The sequence below is a fragment of the Oxyura jamaicensis genome, chromosome 1 (assembly GCF_011077185.1).
Source record: "Oxyura jamaicensis isolate SHBP4307 breed ruddy duck chromosome 1, BPBGC_Ojam_1.0, whole genome shotgun sequence".
Lineage (NCBI taxonomy): Eukaryota > Metazoa > Chordata > Aves > Anseriformes > Anatidae > Oxyura > Oxyura jamaicensis.
The window spans coordinates 15,639,690-15,655,183 of record NC_048893.1 but is presented as its reverse complement, the minus strand read 5'-3'; the positions used below and the strand labels follow the sequence as shown (position 1 = coordinate 15,655,183).

Genomic DNA, 15,494 nt, shown 5'->3' with positions numbered 1-15,494 from the left:
TTTACTCTCTTTTTATTTTAATGCTCAGCAATGGGGCTGAACAAAGCCAAATTTGCTTTTGAAACATAACTTAATTTTGCAAAATCCATAGCTATCTGTCTGTGCCCGATTTTCTTTTGTGCAGCCTTCAGAACAACAAGGCTGTGTGGTATCTGACACAGGGCTTTTTCCAGTGATTTATTAACTGTGTCAGAATAGCTGTTGTGAATGCTGGGAAGCTCTTGTATATTGTGACAGTTTATATTGATTATGACAGTTTGTAGACTCTAGTGTGTTGTCAGACAGTGGATAGTATTTTGTCTTCTTACTATACATACCATGGACTATAGATCATAGTGTTTTCTTAAAAAAAGGACCCATTGTCCACTATTCTCATTCCTCACTGGTATGAGAGCACTTCTGTAGGGTATTGTGCAACAAATAGCAAAATAGTTCAGGGACCCTATGGGACAGGCAATCAAATGTCAATTGCTTTAGGAAAAAAAAAGTGAATAGTTTATTCTGCTTCTGTTCTTTCAGTGGAACGAGCTGTGCAGTTGACAGAAGTGGGTAAACTAGTCTGAGTCTGTCATTTATGAAAATAAAATGCATCCTGTACTAGCGATTGTCCAAACATCCACAGACTACACCAGAGGAGGTGGCTATACATGACAATTTTGGCTACTGATATTTCTTAAAAGTTGAATTGAGTGTCTTTGGGTCTTCGTGGAAGCTGAAATGTTTCTAGAGTGAGTCCAAGGAAGAGTTGGTAAAGATCTCTGGGAGAAAGCAAAAGCTGTCACATGATGGGCACATCAAAAAGATCACCCCAAATAATGACCTCTTCTTAGTGTTTGCTTTTAGCTAGGTGGTAGTAAAGTAACACACAGGAGAGAAGAATTTTCCGTTTGCCTTAAAGCTGCTTCAGTGTGAAAAAAAAAGTCAGCAGCTGAGCTTTTACAGATACCCTGATCAGGAGGATGGAGTTGAAAGCCATTTGATTAATTATGCAACAATTAACAACATATTTATTAATATAATATAAACAATTAACAATACATTTATTCTTGAAAAAAGAGCACTTGGGGTGCAGCGATAACTGTGAATGGGAAAAGAGCCATTCTGGTTTTTCTATTCTTGGAAGACCTTTTATAAGAGACCATAATGGATCATAAACTTACACTTTCAGATAACAGTCCTTGGGAAGATGACCTTTGGCATTCCGTGCTGTTAGAATTTTGATCTCACACTGGTTTTAGATTAATTCAAATGCAGTTTTTGCAGTGATTTTATATTAATGAGAAATCCATTTCCACACATGCATTATGGTTTGACTGAAATCAATGCAATAGCAGGTCACTTGTGAAACTGTTATTTCAGGGATACTTTGGGCCAAGTCTATGGGACTAAGCTGGGACCTAGGAGAGCTGGATTCTATTCTCAACACCCCTGTGGGCTGGATATTGGCCACTCAAGCGAGGTCATCCCTCATGAGATGAACTCACCCTCATTTTTAGTTGTGTATTTATGCTGTAAGATCTTTGAGAAGGAACATTACCTATCATAACTCAGTCTTGATCTCTCCTGGGATTTCTTGATGCTGCTGTAGTACTGTACTAATCATATTTTCTGTAATGTGATCTATATTTTCTTAATGAGTCCTTAATGTTAGCAAGGATACAGAATCAAACTAAGTGGTCTGATTTTGGTGGTGATGCAATTTCCCATTCCATGCTCACATTGGATTTGGATTAATTATAGCGTTAACTGTATCATAATTATGTTTTGTAAAGAATGTGTGTGCATTCATAGCACTACTGTAAGCCTGGGGTATATTAAGATTTTGCAGTGACATCTCTCAGTCCAGTATCAGGTATTAGTACTATGCACATATTTATGGGTTTTACTGCAAAACGTCCACAGCTGTACCAGAAATGCTTTAAAGAAAGGTTAAATTGAAGAGTTTTTAAATGTCTGCTTTTCATTACTGACTTTTTTTTTTTTTAATTTTATAACATTTTCTGAAAAAGGTGTGTAGAATGAATGAATTCAGATGTTTAAATACTTCCGTAGGTGACTTTTATCTAAAGCTCTGGTAACAACTCTCTGTCTGTGCATAGTTCTGGCTCCTTAAGCCTGAGACTGTGCCTGGAGAAGATAATTTTGGTGGTGTGCTGTGAAAAGCAACAGCTTCCCAGCACTGGTTGTAGACTAGCCATGACTTTAAGATCCCTTCAGTTGCTATCAGGAGAGCCCCCTTGGTCATCCCAGGGCTGCCAGGCTGTCTGTTTGCTCACTAGCCCTCTACATTTTTTTTGCCTGTGATGTTCTCTGGGTGTGCTGTTTGAGATATTTGAGTTGTAATCCTTAAGAAAAATCATATATTATTATTATTATTACTATATTTTTATTTTTATCGAGTAAAGGCATTGGTAATCACTGCAGAAAGATACATTTCCTACTCAAATTCTGGTGCCCTGAAATGCTTCACAGGTCCATTTAATTTCTAGGAGACTGCAGGAACATCCTTGCCCATAGGTTGAAGCCTGGTCTCTGACATCCCTGTAATCTTTCTCTTTTCCCTTCAGATGGCGTCCACAGTGTGACGGCAGTTTGCACCCTGCGTGTCACCATCATCACTGACGACATGCTCACCAACAGCATCACAGTGCGGCTGGAGAACATGTCCCAGGAGAGGTTCCTTTCTCCCCTCCTGTCCCTCTTTGTGGAGGGTGTGGCAACAGTGTTGTCCACCGCCAAGGATGGCATCTTCGTTTTCAACATCCAAAACGACACGGACGTCAGCTCCAATATCCTGAATGTGACCTTTTCGGCTCTGCTCCCTGGCGGCATCCGAAACAAGTTCTTTCCCTCCGAGGACCTTCAGGAGCAGATCTACCTCAACAGGACCCTGCTGACCCTGATCTCCACGCAGAGGGTGCTGCCCTTCGATGACAACATCTGCTTGCGCGAGCCCTGCGAGAACTACATGAAGTGCGTCTCCGTGCTGAAGTTCGACAGCTCGGCCCCGTTCATCAGCTCCAACACGGTCCTGTTCCGCCCCATCCACCCCATCAACGGGCTGCGGTGCCGCTGCCCGCCCGGCTTCACTGGCGATTACTGTGAGACGGAGATTGACCTCTGCTACTCCAACCCCTGTGGGAGCAACGGGCTGTGTCGGAGCCGAGAAGGGGGCTACGCTTGCGAGTGCTACGAGGACTACACTGGTATGTGTTTATCTTATCTTTGACCCATGATTTATATGTTAGCCCGTCAACCAGGCCAGCTCTGTATCAAGCTGGAATTGCTGACATTCTTACTCAAAGGGAGAAAAACTCCTGGCAGTGCCTTCTGGGAGGGGGAAGGCTTCCGAGTGCCACATGTCACTTTGGGTAAGGCCAATATCCCTGGGGACATGTCATGACAGGAGCCGTGCCTTGCTGCAGGCCGGGCCAGGGGGACCAACAGCTACTGAAATGATTCCCATTGTGTGAATTTGTACTCACTTTGTGCAAAAATATTTCATTTACCTAAATAGTTAGAAGGAAAACGGTGGGCCATGTCCCATGGTTTTGCACGCTAACTCCTTCCTGGCACCTCAGCAGCGCCCACCGGGGCATGGTGTGGGTGGGCAGCCTCAGTAAGGTCACCAACCCTTGGGACAAGTGCAGAGTATGAGGGCGGCTCATGGTGCCCGAAAACTGCTACAATACACATTTATGGGAAACGATGCAAGTCAGCTCCAGTTTGTAAGTGTCCAGGTGGACTCCAGAAGGCTTCTTCCAGGCCTGTGTCCGTCCAGCAGCCTGTTGAGGAACATACTTTGCTTCATCATGATCTTGAAAGCTAGTGAAGATCAAAGTGCTCCTTCTCAAACATTCTTGAGATGTTAGGGAGGAATACTAGCCGAATGTTTTCTGGTGCTTCAGTAAAGGCAGTGGGATTATTTGAGTGTTTGAAGCTGCACGTGCATGTAAGCATCCTGCGCTGACGTGCTGCCTGGCTGTAATTGATGCTGACAGCTCATCAACATCTGCTGTGACCCCCACAAATGAGGTGCAAAGCAGAGGGGTCTGCTCCCAAGGCTGCCTCTCTCAGTGCTGTAGTTATAAAAAATTGAAAACATAAATTATTTAAGTCTTCATATAAAAAAATAACATGATGTGTATGCCTACTGAGCTGCATCCAGCCTTCTAAGTCGTAGGGTTTTCCTTCACTTTGCATGGCTGTTGGCTCAGGACAGTAATTAAAAATGCAGTGGTGAAAGGAGACAGCAGCCAGCGAGCAGGGACACAGCACCAGTAAGGGAACTGGGCTTTCCGCAGAACAGGGGCAGGAGATGCTCCCTGAGATCAGAGGGGCTCAGGGCAACAGAACCTTCCTAAGGTGCCAGAGACATTTTTTTTTGCCTGACCATTGAAACCCTAAATCTGTCTGTGATATTTGGGATATCTGGTCTTTGCTGAGGAATGATTTTTCCTGGGAGGCTTCTTGTGTATGACTTAAACAGTGAAATGCATTAAAAAGTCAATTTTCTGTGCATACAGTTGTTGCATAATATGCGAAACACTGGGCACGACACAATAGATTTTATGTCTAGTTAATTTAACATGTTTATGTAATATTATAGTGTGATTTGGAATGCTTAGAAATAGCAAGTTTCATTGAAAATGGTAGTGTATAAATAGACTTAATTCATCCATGAGTAAATGTCTTGGAAAGTTTTGGAATGACATAGAATGATAGAAACATGCCATTCCCATATCAAATTTTGAGGGTCTTTTCCTAGAGATTTTCAGAATAAAAAGGCTAAATATGCTTAAAGATGAAAGAGGATAGTTTTATATTAATAATTCATGTAGGTATTTAATAATTAATTCTGTAGTCAGAACAGACACCGTACATATTTAGAGCAGCATATTATTCATATACAAAGAAAGACTTGATCTGTAACTGTGTTTTCAGTGCATATTTCTTGAGTTAAAAATTAACTGTCCTGCCAGGATATTAAAGTGATCCGAAATTAAGGAATGTTTACTGCTTATAGGCATGCCAACTCTAGGTTTCAGAGTTAACCATGCTTCAGTGAAACACTTTCTTGTTTGGAATGACAGTTCACATTTCGTTCAAGAGGGCTCTGGAATTCCTTATCCTGTAAATCGATACAAATATTATTGCCTATATCTGTTTTATTGCTGAATGAATGCAGTAGACGTTTAGTATCCACTCTGTGGTTGGTTTATGTTTCATTAGTGCCTTTAGGCTCAGCATTGCATGACAATGTTTTTTCCATCAGACCTGACACACTTGGCCACATATGGTGGTCATTAAATGGTTGTTTTTCACCCCCTTTACAGAACGAGGTGGAAAATGTTATCAACAAACAATCTATTAACAAAAATATTTTACAAAGTACTTGATCCATTGTTGAATCTTATCCTCAATCTCCTTTAAGAACTGCATTATTTTGCCTACAATTTTTGACCTTTCTTTAAATGAGTTAATATCAATTTGTAAGTTCAGTTTATGACCTATTAATCATATTATTGCATTTGCTTCTTCTATGCAAATATGTATTGTTTGCAACAATACAGATTTGGTATCTATTTAATATTTAAGCAGTATAGGTTTGTTTCAAGAACAGCAGTGTGTATTGACTCATAATGCAGTGATCATGAATGGGAAAAGCGGAACAGTGTTTGGCTGATGTCACGGACAGAGTATTGCTAAGGCTGAAAATTGGGAGATACTAGCATTACAGATATGTTACCATGGGATAAACTCAGTGTAGTAACATACCAACATGAGGTACTTAGGAATCTCTGAAATAATTGTAAAAGACGAAATATGAATGGTAATAGTCAATGAACGCAGCCTGCTCTGGCAGCTCTCATGTTTCAATTTCCCAATTAAGAGTCTATGTAGAAAAATAATTACAAGACAATACTAAGATCTATCATCTCTCTGCTAACATACACTGAAACATGATGACAAATCACTACACAATCATAACCCTGTACTGAATCTGTCTGACTGGTCACCTGTTAAAAATATAGCATTTATTTCCTGTGGCAGATAATTACGTCCTATCATAATCAGATGGAATTTCCCCCCATTTTTCCACCCTGCTTTGAAGCCCTCCATTTGTTTTGATGTAATTGTTAGTCATTTATACATGATGAAAGTTCCTCTGTCTTCAGGAGTCTTCTGTTACTTGCACAAAGGTAAACTGAGCTCGTATAAGATATTTTTGAAACCTGAATACTGGCTAGTTTCTGGTGAGCTGGAATTAGCTTCACTTGCTGTGATGGAAGGAGGTGAGGGAACAAGGACATATATTTTCAATCGTGTTTTTCAAACAGCAACTGCTTTAAATTCTGTTCTTTGTATAGAAACTCGTGCACAGTAGTGAACAACGGTGCACGCTGACAATGGTGCTATTGACAGCAGGGAGCTGTGTGCATGACCACAGGCTTAAAGGACGTAATTTAAGTTAAGCAAACAGACTGAATGAACTCAGGCACTGTGGAAAACCTGTTTCATTTTTCCAGCTACATTCTGTGTATCTTTGCCGCAGGAGCAGTTGAGATGATCTACAGGGGAGGGCTTAGGCAGAGGTAGAAATGTCTGCACTCCTCAGGCACAGCCCCCAAAGGGTGGATGCATAATGTGATCCACACCTCCCTGGGGCCATGGTTGCCACAGAAGTTCCTTAATGAGCTGTACATCCAGCCCCATCCTGGGGCCTCCTATGGGCCATATAGCTGTGGACACCTATTTGGATGTATTTCCTGCCCTGCCATCAGCTCCTGTGGCAGCTTGGTGCCTGCGGTCCTTCTGCTCAGCAGCAGCCACTGTTGTTCTCCTCTGAGGTCTCAATTCCCAAAAGGAAAATTGAATCACACAGAACAAAAGCAATCCAAAGGGAAAAAAATAAAAAATCCTGAGATAAGGAAGAGATTTGATGTTCCCACAGTTCTCCTTAGCACAGGGCATTCTTTCTGCCTCCTTTGCTACTTCTCCCCTAGCAAGGAGCAATTTCTAGGGAAAAAAGATATTGCCAGAGAACTTCCCATATCCTCAGCATCTCTTCTTGGATTTCACTTCAGAGAGGGGAGAAATCTTAAGTGGTCATAAATCTTGTGGTAATCAAATACAGCAATTAGAGATCTTTTGCGTGTTATACTTTTTTTTTAGTCCTCATTTATTTTTGTGATACCATATTGACATGAGAAATCGTGCCATCTAACTTCACCACCGTGAGTTCTCTCTCTGTGTGCCATGAGAAGGTAATTGTAGCTGGTTTTGCAGAGTCATGCCAGAAGGCCCTGTTCATGGTGTTCAGCAAGTCCTCAGTGTTTGGCTCTTTCAGACAACATCTAGCAGTAAAAGTAAACATGAAGATCTGGTTCTCTGGTTTCTTAACTTATATCCATCCTTCAGATAGTAATTTCATTGCTTGGTCTGATATTAGTTTCTCATTTTTCAGGCCAGAGAGATTTATTTGGAAGAATTTCAGCTTTCAAGTACAGAAATCTGGCAGCCAGGGTAGCCGTAATGAGCATTTTATCTTGGGTGAGAGTGTCTGAAATTCCAGTCTCGGTTACACTTCTGCAGCTCTGCTAGAGCCCTGCACCCATAGGTGTGTAACAGCAAAATCTTGCACAGCGTATCTTGATATGGGTATTTTAGGCAATTTTCAATGGCAAGGCTGAATAAAGTTTATCATCCCAGGGCTGTGGGGCTTTGCCAGCACTTTCTGACACCTGTGACCAAGTTTGTCCTGAGCACAAGACACTGAATAAGGAATTGTGTTCTTCCCAAACACTCCCATTAATGTAGGGACCACAGCATGGTTGGATGGAGCTTTATGGATCATCTCTCTGAGGGATACCTCATTCAAGCATTAAGTTGAATAGAAGGAAATTACTACAGTATTTTGTGCTGGTGCTACCTAGTCCTGGTTTCAAGGCTGTGATGCTGTCTTCCAGGTGCATTTATATAGGAAAAATATGAAAACGGTGGCAAGGTCTAATGCTGTAAAAAGCAGTATATTCATTTTCAAGAGGTTAAATACAAATACTTTTATTAGGATGCCGGGTGATTTCTAGTAATTTCAGAATTTGAAGGCTATATCTTTTCCCATTTGCAAAAAGTCTTAATAGTTTTTGATTAAATTTTTGTGCCGACTCTGGATGCAGGAAGAGTCAAGAAAGACTGCTGACTGTCGGCCTTTTAATAACTTTCATTGTTTCTTGATGTTGACTGATATTTCTTGACACCTGGTTTCTTTTACTTGAAGTTTCTGAATGGCAACACTGTGAGAAAGCTTATTTGGAGTGGTTGCATTCCTACAAAGTAAGAAGGTCCATATAATGTTGGAGGTCTAGATTTTTTTCTTGTTTTTCAGCAGTGCTATGCCATGCTGTTTGGGTGTATGTAGTGACTTAGCTGCAATGTAATTTTCCTTTGATTTCCAAGGATCTCTCACTGCAACTGAGATGACTCTTTCACTCCTGATGGAGAGATAAAGGAACGTACGTGTACAGGATCCTTCCTTAGGATTACTACTCCTTAGTTTTGTTCTCTGCACAGCTTTCCCATCACTTCTTCAACTTTCTCTGTTTCATCCACATGAAATTTGTGTAAAGAAAACCCTCTTCTGCCTTTACTGACTAAACAGGCATCTGAGTTGATGTGGACATGGCAAGCTCCATCCCTGCTGCTGGCAGCAGCCAGGCACAGACCGGCACCTCTCCAAGCCTCAGGAGCTCGTGGCACTTGGCCAGCTGGTGAGGGCCCTGTGAGCAGTACAGAGGCAGAGCTCCTCCAAACATTTTTCAGAGCAGGACTGGCGCAAAAGCTGGAAAAGCCTATCTTTTCCTCTTTTTTATGATCTTTACCACTCAGCTATGTACTGTGAGACGTAGTGTCTCATAAATCTGACTCGCAGTGCTTTGAAGTTTCCCCATATGACCATTGCATTTACCCATGCCATAGAGCAACGAACCACAGATGTTGTCTCGTGAGCTGACTTAATATCTAAACATATAAGGAACTTATACAACCTATTCCTTGCAATTAGCCATGGATAATAAGTCTTCCATTGCGTATTACACAGTGCATGCTGCATTTGAAGAGCACAGCAGCTGATTGTGCAAGTTACTTTCCTCTCTCTCTTTTTACTGTGATGTCCATTTTGCATCATGGATTCCTGAAAATAAGTACTGGCTTGGGATATTCAGATGAAGAGGGATCAGCAGGCAAAATTCTTGCCTTTGGGTATATATGTGGTCAAGGAACTATGATTTCAGTTCATTACAAGCTGTACCCGTACAAAGCACTTTTCATCTAAGGATTGCTTTGGACTCTACAAAGGTTACTCTGAACAGATGAAGTCCCTGAGACACCCCTTTGAGGAAGAGTGGTGCTGTCCCCCTACTCAAAGGGATGGCAACCAAGGCGCAGCATCTTCTAGATCACATAAAAGCAGTCAGTGGCAAAATCCAGAGCAGCAGAGGCAGCTCTTGTGAGCCATGCCTGGGTTGCTGGTGGCTGGAAAACTGGAGGAGACCCCTGTGAAAGGGATTTCTTTCCTGACACACTCTCACACACTCACCTGCAGAGATTTTTTCTGCCCCTGCACGTTAAAATGTGTCCTTGCCTGTTTCTGCAGTGCTGCTCAGTGTTAGGGCATGCAGGGATGGGGCCAGCACACAACAGCCTCGTGGCTGGGCTGGAGCCTTGTGGTGCTCAGCTGGACCTGAGCCTGATAGCACGACCATAGAAATACTGCCCTATAAGGCAGCTGAAATAATTAATACAGAGTAAAGTTACATTTTTATAGAATAGCATCAAAAGCTGAAGTTTATTAAACTTTTAAATGTTGTCACGCTCCTGTCGACTGTATTTCTGTCAGTGCTGCTGAATCACAGGAGATGAACATCTGGAGCCTGGAATTTGTGTCAGATTATCACGAGAGTCACTGCAGAGGTCCCCCTCTCCTGTAGCTGGATTTTTCTCTGACGGATGTTTCCTTCAACTAATCTTCAACCTATACTCACTCGTCAGGATGCAGAAAGCCTGCTCTAATTGGATTACTGTGGTGTATTTGTTGACACTTCTCAAACTGTGTAAATGGCCTGCAGCCCTAACATCAATCTGCTATGCCTTCTCCGAAAGCCCGGAAAAGAGTTTTATCACATTACCTTCATCCCGATGTGTATCAACTAGCTACTGTTTGAAGCTCGAAAGCCTTCCCAGCTGTGCAGCAACCCTGCCTTACATCCACCCCATCAGCTGCACGTGGATGGGTTTTGGTTCAGCTGAAGTCTGGCATTTGCCGGCGGTTTGGGTGCCCCTTCTGGAGCCTCATGTCTTCTCCTCCTCGCCCATGGAAATTCTTGTGCTGATCAAAGCCCTTCACTGTCATCTGGAAACCTAGCTACGGACTTACTGCTTTGTTTGTTCTTTTCAATGAGTTTTACAGCGGTCTGACGAGGCTCCTGCTCTTAGCAGGCCTTTTTGTAGTGGGTGCGTGAAGGGTGCTTTGTCAAAGACAGCAACAGGTCCCTCACCAATACAACCACTTAGCCCTGCCTTCAGAAGCTACCTTAGTCATACATCTCCAAAACAATTATGAATTATAGGGTCAGAAACATCTAATGTCTTGAAAAATTACAGGGTCCAAAATTTCTAGGGTCTAGAAAATCCTGCCTAGTGATGATAGCTCATCATTTGGGTTTTCTCTTGCATTGTTCTACTTTTCCTTGAAAAGGTTGGATAGTTGGCCTGGTCTTCCCTTCATTTACCTGCTCCCATTATCAGTCACCTACAAAATTTATCATTGATGATCTTAGGCTTTTTTTTTCCTGGTATTGACAATTCCAAGTGGCATATAGCTAAAAATCAGTGTCTGAAGGATGTGGGAAATCACTTGTTGGAGGATTCCATGCTTACGATTACATTTTTACACCTGCCTGTTGTTAATGCCATTGATGTATGCTATATTGTAATTTGGGAGAGGGTAGGTTCTTACTGGCGTGCTCACGGTTACGTGAGTAGGCAGCTGCTGACCTGGCATTGCTGCATGCTTGGCTTTGGCATCTGGCCTCCTCTCCTTCCCTGCTCTCGGCAAGAAAATGTCGTATGAACATGACCCTATCATTTATTTTCCAATAGAAGAGAGATACAAGTAGCGCACCTCTGATTCCTATTGCCATTCCAGTTAATAACAAGTTGGGATTCTCTAAAAATTTAGGATTTTCTTGGTTCTAGCATACATGAGAACTCTCTTTTAATGTGCTTAACCTGTTGTACATATTTTTCTTTTTAAATGTCTTGCTCCATGGATTTTCAGTATTTTTTTGGACTCTTACTTTCGTTTGACTTGTACCCCTGATTTTATATTAGTGGGATTTCTGCTACCACACCTAAATGGGAGTCACAATTCTCCCAGGCTTTTTGAAAACCTTTTTTATAATGCATTTGCTTATCTTCATTGGTGTAACTAAAAAAAAGGGGAAGGTGGAAAGTAATTACACAAAGTGGAGCTATTTGATATTATAATTTTACAGGTACATGTAAAACCCCTCCTTAGTGACGTGGCTAAGTTCCCACATACACTACCTTCATTGTGAATGTGTATTTCCATTGAAGAACATTGATCTGAGAGAAACTACACACGCTAAGTGAATTTTAATTAAAATATTTTAAATAGCATTTTATTAAACTGCTGCAAATTTCTCCGTGACCATAGTTTATGATTGTGCTTTTATTAATTTAGCCAAGTTGAGCCATGTGTAACATGTGACTTGGGGTTTTTTCTCATCGTTTTATTTATTTTGTGCATGTGTCAGACAGGCTAGCTGGATGAAATTTTAAACTGCATGCAAGCCACCCAAATGCATTCTGATACATCAAAACATGCACTTGCTAGGTGTCAGAATAGCCCATGCATTAGACTAGACTTCAAGTGTTTTATTACCACTGCTAGGTGTCTCAATGGGTTGTTGCTCACTGAAAATAAACCAAATAGGAAAAAGGAAGAGAAGAGGAAAAAAGGGGGAAAAAAACAAAACCCACCACCAACAAAAAATGCACTTGCCTTTCAGGTAGTTTTGGGGAAGAAAATCATCATGAGGTAGTGTTTTTTCCACGATACTTCATGTTCTGGAAACCCCCTCACAATTCTCATAGCAGAGATGCAGGCTAAAAAATCAAATTCCAGGAAGGCTGGAATTAAATATTTTAGATCTTCCAAAACAATACACATATATAAAAAGTAATGTAACTTCCAAGGAACAAGGTAATGGGCCTCCTTGTCTCCTGGCTATGATTACAAAACTGGGAAACAAAACTGAACAAAAGACTGAATTGTGAAAAATGTTTGTAGTTCCCGAGTTAGCCATTTCTATTTTCATCAGTAGCTAAACAACAGGAAAGCGATCGCAGAGCCAGCAGGAAGGATGGTTGGATGCAGAGAGGAGGGTCTCAGGGTGATGTCCTGTTAGGGAGGAAAGAAAGCACAGTTCCTTGTGTGTCAGGCCTTTGTGCTACAATGACTGAAAGTTTCGACAGTTGGGCACCAGGCTGAGGCACTTGGCCTTGAACATCAAGATAATTACGACTCTGCAACACAGTTGTGCAGAGCGTGGTGGGAACCGCAGCCTCATTGTTGTTGCAAATGCTCTTTTGTTTAGAGCATCACGGTTCACTGCCTGCACCGCAGCCCCTGCTCCCGGGGGGGACCTGGTACTGTACCGTGCCCTGGTCAGCCCAGCTTTCAGGGCAGTCGTCGGCCTGAATTTTCTGTTTGATTCTAAAAATTGAGGTAAAGATACATTACGTTGGGCTCTCAAATTCTCTTTAGCTAACTGTATAAGCGACATTTTCAATATAATAATTAAAACTCATACTTTGAGTAGCTAGGGCAACCGACCTGCAAGAGGTCAGCACACCGATGTGCTCATTTTAAGAAACATCATTATGAAGAGTAGTGTCTTTTATTAATAATTAAACACAATCTAGATGACACAGTAAACTATATTAACTCTATCAAGACTAGGTAATCATTTAAAGTGACTTCAAAATGGAACTATTTTACACAAAGGCTGAATTTTAATCTATTAACTCTTTTAGGAAGGGTTACAGTCTGTGGAAGCTGGCTGCGTTTGTTATCAATTAGTCTGTGTAATTCTTTAAAAAAGTTACTGCTTTAAAAAAGACACTGATTTCAAGATTTTCAGTGCAGGATGTGTGGCTTTGCAGTGTTTTTTACAAGAGACGGTAAGAAAACATCAGCTTCCTTGATTAAGCTGCTTTTTGTTTTCAGTTTATTTTTACCGACCCATGTCAGAGATATTTTTTGGATTATCAAAGCACAAGATTAGGAGATTATTTTTTAACCCTAATCTTTTCCATTTGGCAAGTAAAGGAGCTTTTTTTTTTCCCTCCAAAATTTCCCTTAAATGTATAACAACGGGAATTTGATGAGCATCAGCTTGCTTTTGCTGGTTCTAAATACCCCATGAAGGAAAACCTCTAAACTCATGGTCTGCAGTAATGACAGTTGTACTGTGCTTCCCAGCATAACTTTCTGTTAACCTAACACTTCTCCTGTAAAATGAAAATATAAGGCTCGGAAATGCCAGCCTCCCAAGTTGTAATTACAATAATAGATTTACTTTAAGCATGTTTTTCAGCTGCTTTATTAATATTTTATGGCTTCTCCTCAAGTATTCTCACTAATTGGCCATTATGCTTCACTCCACCAAAGCTTTGTGACCACCTAGGACGACGTTAAGGGGCATGAGTTAGTTTGAGGTCTGCTTGTTTCCCCGATGCCATCATTTTTAACCAGTGTTGGATTACACAGAAGATGTGAGAGGGAGATTTTTCTGTGAAAATTTCAGGCTTGTGGAAAACACAATGCAAAATCTCACTAATCTCCCTTTATTGTAGGTTTGTAGAGCTGTTTTCCTACAATTTGGGAATTGGGAGTTGCAGCCCTTTGGTGTCCTCCTCCATGGAAAGCAGTTTAGGGAAAAAACAGGCTGAAAGTGGGCAGGAAGTTGGGTTGTGCCTGAAAGCATGTCTAGTTTTCCAACTCTGAGTTCCTGCTGATAAAAGTCATTACTGCACACACACACAGCACAGCCACCGTGCCTTGCTTTTGTTCCTCAGTCAGGTAAATAGCTTAATATATTTTGAAAAGCACTGTGTGGGTCTGAAGTGGCCTGTGAAACAGCATCCTGGGGCAGTTACGGTGCCCATGGTGGCATTTGGTGCCCATGTGGCATTCGGTGCCCAGTAAAAATTGCTATTTTGCAAAAATAATCTTTTTTTTTTTTTTTTTTTTTTTTTTTGTCATCGGAGCAGATGCATGCTGAGGTCACGAGTGACCTTTTTCTTTCTTAGGCCAGCTGCCCGTGGAAGGATGTGAGAACCAGGTACGGCAGCTGGTTCCCATGCTGCAGTGCATGCAGGTGCACATGGATGCAAATAAGGACCAGGCTGCAAAACCTGTCCCTAAGGGAGCACGTCCTGTGAGCTGCAGCTGCTGCTCCAGCCTTGGGACCCTTCTGCGTGCCCCCTTCTTCAGTTTGAGACAACTCACATGGCACAGAGAGCAGAGTGAAAAAAGTGACATCAGGTGTATGTGTAGTAAAGGCAGAGGAAGAGTGTTTCTCTTAAAAATAAACGGAGGGAGGAATATTCCTCTGTAAATGAGTTACCTGTTCTGTGGAGGAGTGTCTTGTTCGTACACCTCCGGGTTTCCCATTGGCTTTAACAGAATGGCAGGAAAGCAGGATTTTTAGGAAGGTCTGTTCCACGAGGTTTATTCCGGGTAAGAGATGATGCAAATTGCAGACACAATGACATAAGCTAATTAGGGTTTTATCTTGAACATCTACAGTCAAATTTTTTCCTTACTAAATATATCCAGAGATAAAGCCTAGGCTTTTGAAAGGCAGTGCTTCATCACCCTATCTTACCCCAAATCAGTGCAATTTGCATTACGATAAGTTGTATAACAACATATACCTGCCACAGAACTCAACAAGAACTGGAAATTTCTGTGCGTTTCCTTCTTCTCTTGTGTAATTTTGTGTTGTACATAGTCCTGGGTGATAGACGTGGCCTGAAGAGTTCTCAACAACCCAGAGGGGCTTTTTGGGGAGTACTGATGCTAATGCCTGAGTTGTAAAATCCCAAGACTCGGTTATGACTTTTGCCTGTGCTCTGTTCCTGTCAACACTGATGGAAGTCACATGGGAGGTACAAGGTGCAGTGACCATACAAATAGAGCATATATCATCTTGAGAACATGCTCATCATTTCTGCAATCAACAGATTAATTAATTTCTCCAACAGACGTGCCCCAAATATCGCTAATCCTCCTTAACATGGTTCCTTTTTTTTCAATTATTCCTTCTCATTGAAATGCAAAGCCTCCAAATCCCAAATCATCCATCCATCCATCCATCCATCCATCCATCCATCCATCCATCCAT

The 15,494-nt window shown here is 41.6% G+C and overlaps 1 protein-coding gene across 6 annotated transcripts in view; it reads left to right on the top strand.

Annotated features, from left to right (window-relative positions):
* Positions 1-15,494, top strand: part of CELSR1 (cadherin EGF LAG seven-pass G-type receptor 1) — a 161,252-nt gene that overhangs the window by 63,733 nt on the left and 82,025 nt on the right. For all 6 annotated transcript variants that reach the window (XM_035315454.1, XM_035315455.1, XM_035315456.1 and 3 more), the window contains exon 2: positions 2,568-3,206. In XM_035315454.1, the coding sequence (XP_035171345.1) occupies positions 2,568-3,206 (639 nt within the window). The remainder of the gene's footprint in view (positions 1-2,567; positions 3,207-15,494) is intronic.